The 20,410-nt window shown below is 36.3% G+C and overlaps 1 protein-coding gene across 1 annotated transcript; it reads right to left on the bottom strand.

Moving 5' to 3' along the window:
• Window positions 1-4,179: 4,179 nt before the first annotated feature.
• HELRODRAFT_190300 (hypothetical protein) lies at window positions 4,180-20,167 on the bottom strand (the record flags this gene model as incomplete). The annotated part of the gene is made up of 31 exons (XM_009013409.1): window positions 4,180-5,135; window positions 5,206-5,683; window positions 5,993-6,082; window positions 6,182-6,444; window positions 6,598-6,888; window positions 7,206-7,300; window positions 7,546-7,706; window positions 7,886-8,099; window positions 8,275-8,418; window positions 8,492-8,794; window positions 9,273-9,476; window positions 9,786-9,878; window positions 10,145-10,258; window positions 10,724-10,937; window positions 11,205-12,462; window positions 12,546-13,314; window positions 13,522-13,709; window positions 13,896-14,018; window positions 14,445-14,539; window positions 14,628-14,760; window positions 14,968-15,217; window positions 15,427-15,549; window positions 15,812-15,958; window positions 16,166-16,268; window positions 16,562-16,707; window positions 16,857-17,012; window positions 17,177-17,372; window positions 17,470-18,467; window positions 18,584-19,605; window positions 19,850-19,964; window positions 20,048-20,167. 30 exons carry the CDS (start codon window positions 20,165-20,167, stop codon window positions 5,211-5,213), a joined length of 8,601 nt encoding a protein of 2,866 aa, XP_009011657.1. The 3' UTR covers window positions 4,180-5,135; window positions 5,206-5,210.
• Window positions 20,168-20,410: the final 243 nt, after the last annotated feature.

The following is a 20,410-nucleotide window of genomic DNA, read 5'->3' as shown; positions in this document are numbered from 1 at the left end:
GTTAGAAAATGAACTACATCTAATGAAGAACAGAGTTGACGTTTCTGAAACAAAAAAATTGGAGAAGGACTGTCAAAGTTGCGTGCTTCGAGAAAACGAGCTGAGACAATTAAAAGAAAATACCCATAAATTAGAAGCAAACAAAGAGGCTGATATAAAACAAATCTTGAAGATTCTAGCAGATAATGAGGGTCTAAAGATAATAGATGACAGTGATGAAGAAGATTATAATGACGATTTGCGACAAGTAGATCTTGATAAATTAAGTCCAGATGATGCTGTTCACTTGTGCGTCGATCGCATCAAAAAAATGAAGAATGATCAGCAGAATTATTTTAAAGACAAACGTAGCCTCCAGAATGAGATTCTTTTATTGAAGAACAAATTAGACATGTCAATGAAATTGACGAGTGAAACAAAAAGTTGGAAATTAGATGATTTTGGAAAAAAAGTAGTCGAATTAGATATTCTGAAAAGAGAATTAAAAACATTGCAAAGTTTGTATGACCGAGGTGAAAATGTAGGAGATGTAAAATTTCGAATTGTCGAGTTAAAAAAAGAAATTGAACAGTTAAAAAATGAACTAGATCTAATAAAGAACAGAGTTGACGCTTCTGAAACAAAAATATTACAGAAGGACTGTCAAAGTTCTTTTGATACAATTGACAGAGAGAGACAGGGATATGAGCTTAAAACTGAAGCTCTAAAACTGCAATTAAAAAACTTGGAAGATGAGAATGTTAAACTATATAATCAAAAATGTATCAAAGAGCAAGAAATGTTAAATATGATAAAAAACCTGGAAAATCATGTGCTTCAACAAAAAATAGTCCTTGATGAAAAGGAAAAAAATGTGCAAGAGTTGAATGCGGTAATGGAAAAATATGGGGCACTATCAGTTGAGTATGAAAGGTTGCAGAGAGACTTGATTATATTGAAAGAAAACAGAAAAATTGAAGATGAAAATTCAAAAAAAGAAAACGATGCCTTATTAAATGATTTAAAAAAAGAAAAACGTATATCAGAGGAAAGGTTAGGCATAATTGAAAACATTGAGAAAATGTTGAACGAAAAAAATGATTCATTGAGTAAATCAGATTATGAAAACGAACTATACTTAAAAGAAAAAGAAAATATGTCAGAATATATCAACAAGCTTGAAGAAATGTTAGAAAAGGAAAACGACTTGTTCCAAAAACTTTCAACAGAAAATGATAAACTAAAAAAAGATATCAGCAAGCTTGAAGAAATGTTAGGAAAAGAAAGTGATTTGTCCCAAAAACTTTCAACAGAGAATGATAAACTAAAAAAAGATATCAGCAAGCTTGAAGAAATGTTAGGAAAAGAAAGTGATTTGTCCCAAAAACTTTCAACAGAGAATGATAAACTAAAAAAAGATATCAGCAAGCTTGAAGAAATGTTAGGAAAAGAAAGTGATTTGTCCCAAAAACTTTCAACAGAGAATGATAAACTAAAAAAAGATATCAGCAAGCTTGAAGAAATGTTAGGAAAAGAAAGTGATTTGTCCCAAAAACTTTCAACAGAGAATGATAAACTAAAAAAAGATATCAACAAGCTTGAAGAAATGTTAGAAAAGGAAAATGACTTGTCCCAAAAACTTTCAACAGAGAATGATAAACTAAAAAAAGATATCAACAAGCTTGAAGAAATGTTAGGAAAGGAAAATGATTTGTCCCAAAAACTTTCAACAGAGAATGATAAACTAAAAAAAGATATCAAAAAGCTTGAAGAAATGTTAGGAAATGACTTGTCCCAAAAACTTTTAACAGAGAATGATAAACTAAAAAAAGATATCAACAAGCTTGAAGAAATGTTAGGAAAGGAAAATGACTTGTCCCAAAAACTTTCAACAGAGAATGATAAACTAAAAAAAGATATCAACAAGCTTGAAGAAATGTTAGAAAAGGAAAATGACTTGTCCCAAAAACTTTCAACAGAGAATGATAAACTGAAAAAAGATTTTCAGAATCTAAAAGCATTAAATGAATCAAAAATGGAGAGTGATCTGCAGCCTGTGGTTAGAGAAGAATCTTCGTTGTTAACGGGAAAAAATAAAAATATAGAAAGCGCCGTAGATAATTCTAAATTGGAAATCACTAATAAAAAGAATAATTTGTTAGAATCCGAATTAAATTATCGTGATCAAAATTATGTGAATGATTCTGAAAGTGAAACAGTTAAAGTCCAAACTTATAAAAACGCATCGTACCCTAATTTTAGCAATGTAAAATGCAATTCCCTTGATCACAAAGTAATGAAAGTTATTCAGCTTCCCATTCAGTCAAAAAGCACCGATAAAGATAATCATTCAAAGAGACATTCAGACAAAAACGATGATGAATTTTTAAAAGGGTGTTCTCTTGAAGACGTAAAATTACTGCTTCAAAATCTATCTTTCGCCAACGAAGAACTCACACAAAAACTTAATTCGCAGCAAGACTATATATACGATTTAGAAAAACAGCTTAATCAAATAAAGGAAAACAAATGCAGTAAATACACTTATCAGAACGAATGTGACAAACATTACAACGGCGACGAAACGTTACTGGATGAAATAAAATCTCTGCGAGAAGCCAACTATAACTTATCGTTAGAGGTGGCAGATTTGCGTTACAAATTGCAGGAGAAATCTAGACTGATGAGGATGGGCATCTCCAGTGAAGTGCACGAGGAGAGGGAACTTCTGCACAAGCAAATGAAGGAACACAACAAAATTGTTCAAAACTACGAGGACAGAATTGCTTATTATCTGTGTCAAATTTCCTTGCTTAGGTCAAGAAATGAGGAACTGAAATTCGAAAACGAAAAATTCTTCAACGAGTTAACTGACCTTAGAGGTATCGTTTCCATCTACACAGGAAACAACATTTCAGGAGACAAGCTAGTTGATGAATTGAAAAATGAAAATATAAAACTGAAAAAATATCTGGAAGCATTAAGTCATGGATTGAAAGGTCCAACTATTTCACCACCTGAAAACTTCAAAGATTCGTCGAACGTAGGTATCTCTGTTTCCATAGGCACTTCGGGTCAGCAGCACCAGTCGCAACCACATGAACCACCCATAAGCAACGCTGCTAGCGACCACACACATTGTCACAACGAGATTGCCAGACTGAACACAATTCTGAATGTTAGTACGTTTGAAAAATTACACAAAACCGCAGTTCTTTTAATATATTATTATTGTTTGTTACAAATTTAATTACGTAAAAAATAATTTAGGAGAATGAAAAGAAAAATAAAGAATTAATTAACCAGTACAGGAATCACCTTCTTGCCTCATTTCAGGTTCAATTAATATTTCTTGCGTTTCATAACTCACTTATTATTTAACAATTCAATTTATGTCAACAACAACATATGAATAAAATAACCACCCAATACAATAACTTGCTTCATTATCTATCTTCGAACTACACTTCCTCTCATCCGTGGTTAAAATAATTTAAATAACTTAATAACTTAAATGACTTGCAACACGATTCGCAGGGAACCTTGGACCCACAGGTCAAAGAAAGTTTGCTAGACATCTTAAGGATAGAACGCAGTTGAATGTGCTGAACATTAAAAAAAACTCGATTGTCTCCTTCATTCTTGTCTGGGATTGAATATTTTATTTTATATTATTAGTTTTTTCAGAACGTTGCATGTATGTAAATTTTATATTCGATAAATTTTTGTTTTTAAATAATAATCAATTAAATAAACACCTGTTGATATCGATTAACTTTAGAACCAACAGAAGTTTACAGCACCCATTGTATATATTTGTAAACAACCGAAGATGAATGTGCCATAGTTAAATTAAATTTCTACAACTTCTTTTTACTATCATCTCAGATTTATCGATGGCTTACAGAAAATTATTTTGTTGTTGTGATTTGAAAAGTCGTTCAATTTATTTATTGCTCGTTTACTTGATTATAACTTATCTGCCATGACTTCAAAATGTCATTACATTTCATTAAGCACCATTGTGGCGACGATAATTATCGCTGATTTTATTCAATCACTGATTATAATCAGTGATTTAACATTCGGAAATTAACTCTTCATTTATAGATTATTTTTTAATGAAAAATTATTACCATTGAAATTTTTACGAAATTATCGCTTCATTCAATTTTTACGCCAAATAAAAAACCATAAAAATATAAATTTAAACGTGTTTTATTTCAATAAATTGCATCAAAATCACAGAAACGGTCCATAGGAAAATTTTAAGTAGCAGCTCACATGACATATGACAACAATAGAACAATCGGACTCATTAACAAATAAGTACATACCATGGAATTATATAATTCAATGGTACATATGAAATACAATACAAAGTACGTAACATGTTCAAATTAAATGCACAAGTTTTAATAAGATTAAATTGAAATTACGAATAAATAATCATTTATATATTATACGGAAACAGTTACGCGTTAGTTTAGAATATTTGCAGGACGAGAAAAAGTACTGCATAGCTAACTTTAAGATGACTAGTTAGACAAGGTAGGATGAAGTGCTTGTTAATCGTACAGAGGTTAATAAGTTAAAAAACATTTGTTGGGTATCGTTAAAGTAGCAAAACTGAAAAGTAATTAGAAGAAGAGAAATTCAAATGAAAGAAATGTCTATCAAAGTTTTTCTGCAAAGTTTAATCTCATGGTGATAAATGAACAAAACAAGAAATATTGAATCATTTGCTTATAATTTGAAAAATTTATTTTACTGAGATGTTTCATAAATAATACGCTATTTATTACAAACATTGATAATAAAACTTTTAAATCAGTTAATTACGCCGAGAAATAACGCGATACTGTTGATGCTTTAGAAACAAAATTTGAACTTTAATAATATTCGCATATGCAGGATAAATTTAGTAATTCTAAGAATTAATTGAATGAACAATACAATACAGACAAACAAAAATCGGTTCGAAATACGGTAAAAACAAAAATGAATAAATAGAAACGATGAACTTGACATGATACGTGCAAGAAATAAGAACCTATTTAACGTTAGTCGATCGTGGGGTTGGCAAACGACACAATCATTGATGTACTTAGTCGTCAATACAAATGCCTCGCTCCTCAGTTCATTTGTCTTCTTCTCTGTTGAACATAAATTATTATAAAACACCGTATAAGATTCAACCAGGGGTATAGAATAAAACCTATTTACCTTAATTAAAAATGTTTTTGGTATAAACCGGGCATCATTGGTTCGTTCAGAATTTCGTCATTCCACGTCAAAATAGAACAATAGTCGGTGTTGTTGGCTGATGACAAATTGGCAACTACGTCGATCTGTGCCTTGTAACCAACGCCAATGGTCACGAAAAGGTTGGCGCTGCTTCTCTTCACGAATCCATCATCACCATCGTCGGTATCTGTGCTCAGTTGGTCATCGACCCGTCCCGGGTGGCACAAATCAACTGGACATTCGTCCACATATAGAGTTGCCGATTGATGGATAGGATCAGCGGAATGTCGAAGGGGTACAATGAACAATCCACGCGGACTCGTTGCGTAAGGGGTGCATGCAAACACTGCCTTCATGTCCACTCCACTGAAGCACATCAGGGAACCTGTGGACGTGCCCACGTACAACCTGCCACCCATCACCATCATGCTGGTAATGCTGAAACATCCATTCTTCACTGTTTGCAATGTTTGTTTCAACAAATAATTTGAATGAATTTTTACATGTCGCCTGAATTAATTTAATTTTTTTCACCAACTGAAAACGATTTGCTACCAGGTATGAAGGGTTCGATCAATTCGATCATAAAGAGGGCCATAGTTTAACTCATTTTCTACATAGAAAATGAAATCAACGAGCTACCAGTGCAACATTGCCTGATACGTTTTACAATGCAAGATAAATTGCGCACAGGATAGAGAAACAATAGAGGGACAGGTTTGTGAAATAGGAGAGTTCATAATAAAATTAGGAAATATGAACAAACCCGGATGGATGGATGGGAAGCAGTTATGAGCAACGTCAACTTGGCTGATCACTTGTTTGCTTTGTAGTGACCATTTGAACACCGTTGTACCTGTTCGTGAATTTCAATGAAAAGGTTGACATTATTGCTGGCACATAAAGGGCTTTTAGGTAAATATCTTGTTAATAATTTCAAATTTATGAGAGTTACCTGGGTAAACGTATGAGAAAAGATGGGAAGTTGAGCTGAGGATATCACTATCAACAAGATCTTCATCTTCATTAACATCTTGAACAATTTGAACTGTATCGCATAAGACTTGAGGCTTTTCATATGCAGTGAAATGATTAAAGGTTCCAACGTATTCTAGAACGTAATCGTTGTTCTCGACCCACTGCATGTCCACGCTGCACTTCCACACCAAGACACTTGCCTGTGTCTGACCACACCACAGTTCGACGTCGTTGTTACTACTAAGGAAAATGTTGTTGACAACAAACGCGCTTTTTTAAGAATATAATTTCAAAAAAAATTAATAATAAAGCAATGATGGAACTGAACAAAAAAAAAAGATGAAATAATTTATCGATGACGAACAATCATTGTCACGTATTCATGAGACGAACCTTCTGTTTCTGAAAGCTGCAACACAATGAGTTAGTTTGCTGTTACTTGTGTGTCTGCACAATATTATCGAGCTCAAATCAGCGGAGTTGTTGATTTCAAAAGAGTGCCCTAAATTGTCGGAATCATCACTTTCATTAAGTTTGTTCAAACAATCGAAGCTGGTGGAGCAGAAAACGAAAGTTCCATCATTGAGAAGAAGACAAAGCATGGAGCCCAGGTTGATAATGTGGCCTACCCCTGTTGGCGCCTCACAAACTCGCACCTTCCCTAACTCCGAGTAGTCAGATATCCTGTGAGGTCCAACATATATGTCCGTGTGATAAAATTAAAAAAAAATACTGCTACAAATAATAATATTAGTTCTAATAGCAAATATAATATTAATAATATTACTGTTGCACAAATACTACTATCATCGCAGTGAAAGTTCAAGTTGAAGCAGGTGTGGCTGGAAGTAGCAAGGCGCAAAAGTAGTCAGTCTATTTCTATTACAATATACATGTTACAACGACTGTTACCACTTAATTAATTATTCAGTTATTCAGGAGAGTCACGTGCCATTTCTCTGACGGACTCATTAACCGAAATCAGGTGAAGAAGCATGAACCTGTAAATGATGACATTCGAGACCTCTGTTCCACACCAAACATAACCGCCCACACAACACATACAGGTGACCCGACTTGGCTGAACGAACAACTTCTGTTTATTTAAAAAGAATGAAATAAAAACTAATTAAAAAATTAAGTAAATGACTTTTTCATGACGCTACATTGATTTACATTTATTTATCTGATTGTGCCTAATATGCACGAACATAAAGCTTTTCATATATAAAAACTATCACCAAACAATAATTGCATAATTCTGTGTGCATTTAATACAAAATGGTTCCAAAAAAAATCAAATACGAAAGAAAAAAGAAATTTTAAAAAACTTCTGAGAACCTTGATGTGGACTCCACCATTTTTGAAGCGGCTGTAAACATAGAGGGTGTCACGTTTGGTGGTTGGCGCTTTTTGTGCTGATGCCGATGAGGCTGATGATGGTGAAGACAGCGATGATGATGATGCATTGGTCCTTCCATACATCATCACCTCGCAACATTCTGCAGTGCAACAAGAAAGGCAAGTACATATAATTAGAACATCATTATTTTTTATAAAAAAAATTATAAAAAAGGTGATGAGTGATGAGAGGAGCAATCAACGAGGCACTTAAACAACTCTTTACAAGTTTTGTGGCCGAAAATAACAAAACTTAAATTTCAATGAACGAAAGAGGCACCTTCTTCGTCACAGCCGCCAACAAGAGATGTCGTCACGACTGGACAGGCAGCCTCAATCAGAACTTCCTCATTGAATGTCACAGCATTCAGCAGTGTACAGAACTCTGGCTGTCTGGCTATGAATTCAATTTGATGAGCGGTCAGCCGATCGTGTGGATCGCTAGCCCAGCAGGTGGTCATCAGGTCGAGAAGGTTGGAAGGGTACTTGGTGTCCTGCGTGCAATCAATGACAAGTGTACACGCGCGTGGAAGACATGCTTATGATAGCGAATGATGTTGAATGTGAGTATTTAAAATACATCGAGATTTTATTTGTTATCGACATTAGCAGATGTGAGAGACCTATCTCAATCTCACAACCACATCCGTCCATCTAGCATCTACTGACCCACGTGGCAAGGAGAGGTCTGCCTCCTGCGAGAATGTGACTCTTGAGGTTGAGTCTGCAGGCGCCCAGGAATGCATCGTTCTCGTACGGGTACTTGAGCGTTATCAGTTCGTACATCAACAATGCGAAAGAATAGCAATCAACCTGGTGACGACGGAGATGACACAAGTTCAAATATAAAAACCCCATTGATCGTCCACTGAATATTTTTAAAAACCTTCACCTTCTCAGTATATGCTTCTTCTCCATTGTGCAGTATGATCTCCGGAGCCATGAACGGCAATGTACCTGCAAGTCCCTTGGTTCCTGTCGGCAGAACAACTCTGCTCACTCCATAATCAGCCAACTTGACGTCAACAGGAGTTTGTGTGATTGTGTAGTAGTTGTCGCTGAACATGGCGTTGTTGTTGTTTCTATCGTTGATGGTGCAGCTGGGAAAGGACCAGACCAGAATGTTGTCCGATTTCAAATCTCGGTAGATGATCTGGTTGAAGTGAAGATAATCCAAAGCTGATGCAACCTGCATAGGAATATAACACGGTGACAATAAGTTCACGTTATATGTTGTAACATGATGACATTAAGTTGATGTTAAATGTAGTCAGGAGATGACAATAAGTTGATTTCAGCAATTGCATGAAGATGGCATTAAAAAATTAATAAAATGAATGAATAAAATGAATAATAAAATAAAAATAAATCCCGTGACCATCAGTTGAAGTGCTCAGGTAAATTAGAAGTAAATATTCAGACAAAAGAGAACACTTGCTTGAAATAAAACAACCCCAACAATAATATAGAAAAATAACAAACATGAGAAATTTTGAAACTGTAGTCTGAAAATTATAAAGAAACAAAAGTGAAAAAATATCACATAACATGACAGAAGAGAAAATAAATTAAACATTTATAATATAATAAAACGAAATATGGATAATTTGATGGTCAACCTGAATGATAACATCCCTAATTGCGTGCATCGGCAGCTGCAAGCCTACCTTGGAAAAATTTTTGAGATGGCAATTAAGAGAGCCCATGGGAGCGAGCGAGAGAATGAGTGAGATTGGAGAGACGCAAACGCCGACGAGCGAGACGACAGATTCGTGCTGCAAGTACAAGAGGATACTCAACTCCTTCCTTGCGATGTTGTATGCCTCGCAGCACTTCAACGCTGGTTCCCTGGTCCACATTGACACGTCTTTCTGTTGTACAGTTTTTATTCATGTTTGTTCACTTCAATGGCATTTTTTTTAAACCCATAAGAGTCATTGATTGAAACGTTAATAAACATCGACACGATGTTGTATGATGCAAATTATCTGAATTGAAATAACTATCTGTGGAGCATGTGCAGAATAAATTAATCAAAATAACAGTGATAGATATCAATGAACAAGCAGAATTGTTATTTTCACGAAGAAGAATGTTTTTGAAATTAGCAAAGACATGAAGTTACATTACGCAAGAAACAAGCCAAATTGAGGATGTTGAATGACGGAAAGTTGAAGAACCTTGATGAGTCTGAGGACTTCATCTTCCAGATCTTCATTTGGGATGACAGGCTGCAGCAACTTTATGGCAACAGGGCATCTCTCGTTTGTCATCTGAATGGAGATAGAAGAACAAATAATGAATAGCAGTTATTAAACTGGTCATAAAATTTTTTTTCAGTACGTCTGTAAGGTAATTAGTTTGTCATCATTAAATTTTAATTTTTTAATTCGTATTTATATGCAGTATTTAATTTTAGATCTAATAATTTTTTTATCAGGAACCCAAAAGTTTTCAATCTAATGATCATCAACCAATCAAATTTTTAGATTAACATTTGTGCACATAGAATAAACACAAAACAGTTAAAATTGAAGACCTTGTCATCAACGTATCCAGAGAAAACTGAACCAAAAGCACCTTTCCCAAGAAAGGACTGCCTGTGCAAGTTGTCCGTGTTGATGAGCAGATCAGCTTTCAAATCATAAAAAACCTGTGTAACAGTTTGAAAAAATCTCCCATACAAAAGTTTGCATGTGATAATTTGTGAATAAAAAATTAAGCTATAATCAAATAATGGCAAAATATTCATTCTATTGACAACGAGTTTGTATTAATAGCTAATTTTATTTTAATTTCATAAGTACATCATTTAGGTTTAATATAGCATTCAAGAAAAAATAGAACGTGTAAGGTGTTTCTATCACTTTCATGTTTAAAAAATAATTAAACAGTGCATGGATTCAAATTTTCATTGAAAAATAAAATGAGCAAATGCCTGTGTATGAAACAACGCATCTCACGTGCGTATAATGGGCAGACGTTTAATTTGCATTCAACTGGATGACTGCCATGCAGGACCTAGCACTCTATACACCAAGCCATACTGCTGACTAATGAAAGTTATTTACAAACCCAATTGAACGACAAACTGATCAGTGAACCAAATGGAACGAACCGTATCAGGAGCAACATGGCCGAAGTGCAGCAGGCCATCCTGTCCAGCCAGGTAGAAAGGACCGAGATTGCCGTGTCTCGGACAGCTGACGATTTTGTTCTGCTGTGCAACTTGTATGCACTGTTCAAACGTGAAGCAGTACACAACTTGCAGAGGGGCATCGACGTCACTCGAGAAACTCAAACGTTTGTTCTGCTTCCTAACTGCTCTATCTCTGTGTACACGTACAGTGGCACAAATTTGTACAACTAAGTAAATTTTGTTCGATAAAAGCGTTCAGGAGAGAAACAGAATGCGTGCATTATATCTTTCGATTATTTAAAAGTTAAAAGATTAATTATCACCAGGAAACATTTGGACATAAACGTGCAGCAGTAATGTGTAGAAAAACAAAATTCAGCCAAGTACACAAAATAAAACTTTCAAAAAATTAGAATAATCATCGTATAAGAGCAAGAACCGTGAAAAAAGTAGGGCTAACTTGAACTGGACTGGAGGACTGGGTTCGAGGTGTGCAGATTTCTTGTGGCAGGTTTTATTTATAGAGGCAGGTGATGCGTCATTCCTTCCACTACTCTTCATCGTTCCTGTGCTCTTCCTTCTCTGCACCAGTAACTTTCCACTTGCTGCTGCATTCTTCTCATCAGTTCTCATCATCAACAGACACTCATCTTCGTCCTCATCATTCTCAGAGCTTTCAAATTCTCTCGAATTGGCACTGAGACCATCATCCAACAGCTGATCATTTGACACTTGTAATTTTTGTTGGATCAAGCAGTGATTGCATGGAACCAACCTGTTAATAAGAAGCATGCCTCTGAAATCCTTCGTGAACCTCGTTCCAATGTTGGGGTACCAGTCTTCGAGAAGAACATCAATTTGCTCAACAACTGTTGACAACAATCTCACAGCTATTTCTTGTGACGGGTAGAAGGTCACTTTTGATATTTTTTTTCCACGGATATCATTTGACTCTGAAAGCTTAATGCCGTTGCTGAACTTACAGATGCCACATTCATTATTAATGGTGGCGCTGCTGTCGTTGTTGAAGCTACTGTTGATACTGTCGTTGATGCTGTTGATGTGGATATTTTTTGATTGAGGTGAACCACCATTCATTGATATTTGTATTGAATTTTCTCCCGGATAACTTCCAACAGTACTACTACTGCAGCTGTTTGTTTCATTTTCAACAGAGCATCTGGTGTCATTCCTCCATCTCCTCCTTTTTCTCACATTCATTCTATCTTCTAATTCTTTATCGCTATCTTCATTGTTAAAGGTTACAAAATCAAATGTTTCATTAAAGATGACAATCTCCAAAATGGATTCGTCCAATATGAAAACAGAATTCCACGTATAATCTGATTCCTCGTGAACAACGCATTGAAATTTCGTGTAGTCGAAAACGCCAGTTGTGGTTGATGCGGAGAGCTCCTTGACGCGCATCACTGGAAAGCCGAGGTAACAAAGTTCGAGGCCCGTCTGCCAACATCGCCAATTCGGCTTCAACAAATTGTCCAAATCATTTAGGCTCGACAAAGTGTGGCTGGAGGAGGATGAGAAAGAAGAGATGGGCATTGATGACGTAAGTGATGATGTCACAATTGCTTGAATCTTGCGAACATCGTAGAGCGATCTGAGCAGATTGGAATAAGTTGCATCTCCCAGGAGGCGTGTGATCAAACGAGGCCAGAACCCTTGCAGCAAAACATCATAGTGAACATTTGTATAATAACCTTCGATACGTCACAACGAACATAAAACTTGAATGTTTGGTGAATTACACGATGTCAAATAAAATAAACAACTGAATGCTCACCTGAAGGAATGTACGACATAGTATAGAGTCGAAAGAACGAAAGAGCTGGGTTGACATTTCTTAATATCTTTGAATATAGCAAATAAGATGCAGGCGAGGTTGTTGATACATCGGCTAGAAGCTCCTGTGACTTCGTTGCTGCAGCGTTTGCAGGTGAATTTGATGTCGCCGCCACTTCAGTTGATGAAATTTTTGAAGGCGGTGTTGATGTGATCGATGAAATAAATGTTGATATTTTCGAGAATGTCGTAGTCGACGATATTTGTGCGGTAGGTGACGTAACTGTTGATGCTGCAGTCGTTGTTGATGTCGTTGCTCCTGCTTGCATGAATGCTGATGACATTGAGGACGGCATCTTTGAAGTTTTAGTTGCAACAACATTGGAAGAAGATAGTTCGAAAGATGACGATGGTGATGATGACGACGACTGGTCTTTTTGTTTCAGTAATTTAGAATTGAAAAGTGATGATAATGACTGCGATATTTTTGATGATAACGACAATGTGGTAGATGTAGTTGAAGTCGATGACGCTGATTGTTGCGCTGCAACTGGCGACGAAAAAAGTGAAAATTTTCTAGGACTCGTCATAGCGGATGTTGTGGTGGGTGCTGTTAATACTGTTGAATATGTTGTTGATACCATTGCTGTTGATGATGATGAGGATGTTGAAGATGATGAGGGCAAAGCCATGTCCTCGGAGCTTTCAGTTGATGTTTCCACGAGATGCTGATGTTGGAGGGACTTGTCAACTCTGCTAGTCAATGGGATCTGAAGTTACAAAATAAGTACAAATATCAACTAATGACTCCCCCAATAGCTAAACTATTTTTTTGAACTAAACCTTATCAAAAAAATTGATACAATTTTATGCTTAAATGAAAATTTTTCCAGAACATAAAGGAGTGGTGAAAAGTACACAACCACCATTTGAAGACTATCATTTGAAGAGCACCAGAGAAGAGCAGGCAAACACACCTCAGCAAATAGTTTCCTAGAGCCAGGCTTATCAGGAGGCAGCAAGGAGGGCAGAAGAAGGTGGTGCATGTCCCACTGGAGAGCCACCTCAAACTTGTGCAACAGATTGATCATATACTTCTTTATGTCTTCAGACTTGAACGATATGCCCTTGAACAACATCGGTAGGTCGTCAATCTTCATGACACCTATCAAAACATGTACAACATACAGGTGTGTACGACACACATACATACATGCGTGTACAACATACAAGTGTGTACTACATACATTTCAAAATTCTTTTTAACCAACATCACAGCTGATAAAAACATTTATTATTTACTACATCCGAACCCAAACTAAGAAAAAAGATGAAAATTTAATCAGCGTACCATTACAAGATAGCCTGTTTATTTCCCTGACGGTGACAATGCAGGCCAGCATGTCGCACAGCCACTGGGCGTCCAAGAAGTAAATGCCACGGAGGTTGGTGTCGTCGTAATGCAGCAGCATGCCTGGACGACAGTGGTAAGGATTGAATAGATTGGATGAATGTGGTAGCAATGGATGGATGTGGATGCAATGGATGAAATGTGACAACAAAACAACAAAAAAAGTAATACAATCAAGTTCCTAGCAAAACTATTAAACTATCTTAATGAAAATTCATGGAAACAATGTTCTGCCAGACCATCAGCAGCAAAAATTTAATAACTGATATAAGAGGAAACATAAAAACCGAGTGAATTGATTTAAAATTAACATGAATTTAGAATTTATTGAATAATTTTATATTGATGAATGATAAAACTGATGATGCAATTAAAAACTTGAATGAAAAATTATAAAATTAAAAGCACATCAAGAGCGTTGAAAAGTTACAAGTATGATAAGACAAAAAGAAATGGAAATAAAAATAATAACAACTAAAAAAATTATACCATTTTCGTGGAGGAACTGAGTTGCCTGGTTCAGTTCCGACGCATTCTGAAAGGAACTGCCATAAGTGGATTCCATCAGTTCAATAACTTCATGCCTGTAAAAAAACAATTGTAGTTGAGGTAACTAAGAAAGAAATAGTTGAACACAGCAAGCGTTGCCCGCTAAACATGCAGCAAACCAACTTATATTGATCAGCATGGAGGACAGGATCTTTGTTGATAGCTCTCCTCTTCTGAGCAATTATTTTGACAACATTTTGCAGCCTCACGTAACTGACAGGCACCTTCTGATCCAACAATTTCACTCCTTGCTTGTCTGCTTAGTTGCAAGTCATCAATCAATGAGTGAAGGAGTGAATCATATTTTGTGCTGAAATGACTGGCGCCAAAAATCTAGTATATTTACTTAATTAATTATTAGAAAATGTTACATAAACCAATGATCGGTCAGGTTTGATTTGAATAGCTTATACATGGTTTTATAAAAAAAATTCTAATCAGGGAAAAATTATAAAATATTAACCAAGTGACAAATCAACAGCTTTCCATATCATTTCCTGTAATGCCAGGATACTGGGACGATGGTTCATCTTGCACGTGACTTCCAGGTGACCTACAACTTTAGGAAATCCCCATCTTTCAGGAGCTTCGACGTTGATGTACTTTCTTTCTATTTGGCTCTTCAGACCCTCCAGGGCATCAGATGACAAGCTCTTCCTGGCAACATCCAGATGGGTACCAACAATGATCACTGCAGAGTTTGGAGCACGTGCCTGGTGGTGCATGTTCCATGTAGTGCTCGTATATTGACAAAATCCCACAACCAACAACAACAGCCACAACAACAACAGCCACAACAACAACAGCCACAACAACAACAGCCACAACAACAACAGCCACAACAACAGCCACAACCACAACAACAACAGCCACAACAGCCACAACCACAACAGCACAAAAAGTGTTAGGTGCGTGCACTGACTTGTATGTTGATGAGCCACTTGAAGATGTTGTTGACTCCTCTCAACCCATCAGTCAGCCTCCACACCACCAGGTATATGGATCGTTTTGAAAGGAAGTATTGGTGGGTAGCATAATATTCTCTCTGCATGCACAGAAAAAAACTATTGAGATTAGACGGGAAAAAGCGAGACAATTAAACGTCATGTGAATAAATTGACAAATTTGTTAAAAATAAAAATGTAACCTAATAAAAAAAGTATGAAACATATACAGCTCAATATAATTTACACAGCATATGTAGCAGGTGAACCAGTAGTAAAATTGCTCTTCCATCTCAGAAACTGGTAATGTTTCATCCATGAAAATGTATGAAAAATATATAAAAAGGTTTGAGCTGCACTAACTTGACCGCCAAAGTCCCAGGTGCTAAAATGTATTTCTTCCTTCTGACGAGTGAGTACCAACTCAGCAATGTCAACGCCAACGGTGGATATAGAGGAGCCTTTGGAACTGAGCGTCTTCATCGTCCCATCCATGCGCGTCCCCCAGTGCTAAAGAGGATAAAGATGCAAGCGAGTCAAATGAAAGTAACCAGCACATCAAAATTTCATCAATTATCAGAAAGATGTCAGGTGCAAAACGTATTTTTAAATAAATTAAATTCATTAATCATGTTATTAATGAAAATATAAAAGCCATTAAATATGGAAAATCTAAAAGAAAGAACGTTCTGAATGATGTTTTAAAAGATTGCTCACAGATTTACTCTCCCTCTCCCCGGTCAGCATGTTGAGCAGTGATGTCTTGCCAATGCCCTGCTTGCCAACCAGCATCAGCTTCATGTGGCTGTATGGAACAGCTCTGTTCAAATCAAAAGAAATTAACTTCATCAATCAAAGCAAAATGAAATTTTCAATTTCAACAATTAAATTTGAGATGTCATGAGTTGAAACATATTTGCTCTTCAACAATACCACTTTCAAACAATAATTAAAAAAGATGTCTAAACAGTGTCCCAAATATAAGAAAGTCAAACACTTCAATAATATTTTAAGCCAAGAAACTGAGAATTTAAAAACAATTAACCAACTAATGTTTGACAATGCAACGAAACGCATTATGCAAGGTAAATGAACTCATAAAGAAAAACCAACTCGTCTCGAATAGCTCTCAGATATGATACCACAGAACTGACTGTCCTCATCTTGTCACCCAACAAGCACTTCAACGTGTCCTCAACCGGATTGCCTGATAAGTTCAGTGACCACAACTTTCTTAACGATCCAATCTCACATGGCAGCTGATTGGACAAGCAAAATTATTTCCCGAATGTATAACTTGCCATCAACCATAAAGTAAATTTAAATTCAACAAATTTTACATAAATAAGTTTGTTCATCTCATTTAAAAAACATTTAAAATAAAACCGCCAAAATGTGAACAGATCACCTCTTTAATTTTATTGTTTGCCAAATTGAGTGAAGTTAGTTCCTCCTGATAGGAAATATCTTTAGGCACCGATGTCATGATGTTGTGACTCATGTCGAGTGATAGCAAGCTTGGGAAATAGAGTTTTGGAGCTTGCAATGAGAGTTTGGCGGGAGTCTGAAAATTATCAATGTATCCAATAACATGTCAAATTCTGAAAATAATCAATACTATAATTCTATATGAATAAACATGAAAATCAGCATAATTTGAAATTCGTCATTACAGCAGAAAGAGCTTTTGCATTAAATTCCTAACGAGCCAAATACTTATTAAAAGACCTTATCTTCACCCTTGTGGCGGAAATCAAAAGAGACCAAGCAGTTATTACTGAGTGACAGAGTCTTCAATTTGAGCAGCTGGGAGTGGGAAGCATGATCGCAAACGAACATGTTGGGCATGGAGAGAGAAAGATTGGATGCTGATGACCGAGAGGTCAGTCGACCAGACGGAGGAGTGCCCGATACACTCGTCGACCTGGTTCCAAATTTTTAAAAAATAATTACTATAATGACAAATAATACCCACCCAAATTTAAAAAAAAAACAATAATAAAATGGCAAATAATACGCACATAAAACCGCAGAAAGGACTTTTGCACATTTTCGTGGCACTTCCTGCCTTTGGTGTTTCAAGCTGAGAGCGAGATGGGATGGATATTGGTGGCATTCGATCCTCGTAGGAGATGTGATTGCGTGTGAGGTCGAGAACTTGAAGAGACGCAGGGTAGCAATGTATGGGCCCCAGTTTGCTAAGCTGGTTACTTGCCAGGATCAACTTCTCCAGTCTGTAGGCCAGACACGACAGTCCATCAGGAATCTCTTCAAATAAATTAAACGACAAATCTAAAAACTTCAATCGAGACTGGTTCATTCGATTGCTAGCATTCAAGTTTGAATGAATTTTGTTGGGTTTTTTCTTGTAGATGTTTTCATTGTCATCATCTTCTTCATAAAAAGATGGCTGAAATTTTATTTTATCATGCCATCTGTTTACATATTTGTAGACTAGTTCATCTTCTGCAGTATCCTCTTGATTCAGAAAAAAATTTCCTTCAGACTTATTGCCTGCTTTGACTAACGGCGTTGTTTCAGATTTACTATCATTAAACGGTGATAATGCATTTGTAAATGGACTGCTGGTGCTTCTACAGAGGAACCTTTGAGTTATCATAGTGGAATCCGCAGGACAGGAGAGATCAGTCAGGAAGTTGTGAGCCAACCTCAGTTCTATCAATGTACTGCAAGTCCAAACCTCAATAGGAACTCTGGATAACGAATTATATGAAGCATTCAATCGTTTCAAATTTGGCAGCTTGAACAATTCGACTGGCAGCTTTTCTAACATGTTGCTCTGTAAGTTGATTTCCTCCAGAACGGAGTTTTTGAAATTTTGAAGAATACGTGCGGGACTGCTAGATGGTTCGTCCATGCCTCTGCCTCTGTATGTCATTTCAATTGACGATGAAATCACTGAGTCACCATCGTCATTCACTTCCGACTCATCAAGCAATGAACATGAAGTCTCTCTATTACTTTTCCTTCTTTGCTTGCAAAACTTTATTTCTTTTATCTGTTTAAATAATTTTAGCATTTCTATTCCCGAAAAATAAATAATGAAAATAAATAAATAAATAGTTTGAAAATAAATAACAAACCGAAATCAATCATCATTCAATGAGAACCAACTTTGTTGTTGGAAGCATCCAGCTTCTTCAAATTGGATAGTTGAAATATAAAATAAGGCAGCTCTGTGATGGAGTTGTGGGAAATATCGAGACGAGTGATCAGTTGAGTGTAGCACGTCAAGTTACATCTCTGAAAATCTTTGGGGACATTTTTGTTGAAATACTTTCTTCCTACCTCTATGAACCAGTCCTGACATAACCCATTCAAACCAACGCCGTGCCAGTCAAGTTTCAATCCCAAGAGAGTCGATGCAAACTTTTCCCACTTGCCTTTTAAAACTTTCTTATCGGCCACATCCTCAACCTCATCTTCGACATCCAATAATAATTTTTTATTCATGAAAGGGCGGCTCTCTTGATCGAAGAATGAGACGTAAGAAAGAAAAAGTCCCACAACGTGATCGTTGTTCAGACTGATGGCCATTCTGATCGCTTCCTTGTTGTCGTCGCGAGCTCCGTGCATCAGCAGCAAGTCTATCAACTCAACATCTTGTAACTTTGTTGCCTCAAACAGAGGGTTGGTGGTTGATTTTGTTGTCAGCGATGTTGCAACTGATGCTGTCCTGTCAGGCACTTGAAAGTTCTGCGTCGTGTTCAGGCTAGATGGTTTAACTGTTATCTCTAGGTTAGGATTGGCTCTGTTTTGCAAGAGAATTTTAACAATTTCCAGACAATCAGATTTTTCTGAACCCTTGCACTTTTCAACGGCCATATGCAATGCAGTTTTTCCATCATTGTCAACGTCATCAACGTGTACGACGCTGGGTGAAACCGACGCCATCCTCCTGAAACTTCCTCCTCCAGATTCCCTCTTATGGAAATTTATTTCGCTAGCGGCATCGGATTCTTGATTCCTCTCTTCATGAACAGTTTGTTGCAATGTTTCATCAGAAAAAGTTGGTTCTGTCAATGTGAATAAGTAGCGAATTATTTCAACAGAAAAACTCTGGACAGCCAGATGGAGAGGAGTGAGTCCATCTGAATCCTTCATGTTCACTATGCTCTCCAACGGTTCCGTAGAATCTGAAAATTGAATAAATTAGGTGTGTCAGATTAGTTGATTTTAACACTATAAATAAAATAAAGAAATTAAAACATTTTGGCGAGTATTCTAGTAATTTATAGTTTATTACAAATTTATATTTTAAAATTAAACAGTACAAAAATCATGTTTAAAACTGTGTAGACTTATCACATATCAGGAGAATATTATCCTCTTTATCATAAATCAGGATCTGTCGAACAGAAAAAAAAGTTCAAAACTAACATGACTTGAGTGAATGAATGAGGACTTGAACAACTTGTAAGACTTTCTGTCTGCATACAAGGTGGATTGGGTAACTGCCTTGTAATGTTGGCTGGTTGGCATGCTGTGGAAAGGTCTGTATGACGAATGGGAATGTTCAAAAATAAAATACTCCAAATAACGAATAGAATAAAATATATGATAGAAGCTGTATAGAACCTCAAGAAGTAATTGCAGACATTGACTGTGGCCAGTGAGACATGAAATGTGAACTGACGACATGCAACTTGTCTTTTCCACCCTTACCTCTGCTCCGTGCCTCAAGAGGAACTCGCACATTTCTTTGTTGCCTGACCTGCAAGCACTGCATCAATGAAATGTTCTTTTTGAAAAGCTGAACATGCAAACGTGACAAACATAATATGTTAAAATGCAAATTCCAATAGTTAGGAGAATGTACAAGACGTCAGATTATTCGGACCATAATAATATTATAGCAATGTTTCTCAAAGACAGATATTTCATATGCATACTGTTGATGATTGAACAACTTTATAAAAAAAAGAGAGGTGAGCAACCTGT

This window comes from Helobdella robusta (genome assembly GCF_000326865.2).
Source record: "Helobdella robusta unplaced genomic scaffold HELROscaffold_12, whole genome shotgun sequence".
In the NCBI taxonomy this organism is placed as follows: domain Eukaryota; kingdom Metazoa; phylum Annelida; class Clitellata; order Rhynchobdellida; family Glossiphoniidae; genus Helobdella; species Helobdella robusta.
Note: the sequence above shows the minus strand (reverse complement) of the source record. Positions and strands in the feature narration are given on the sequence as shown.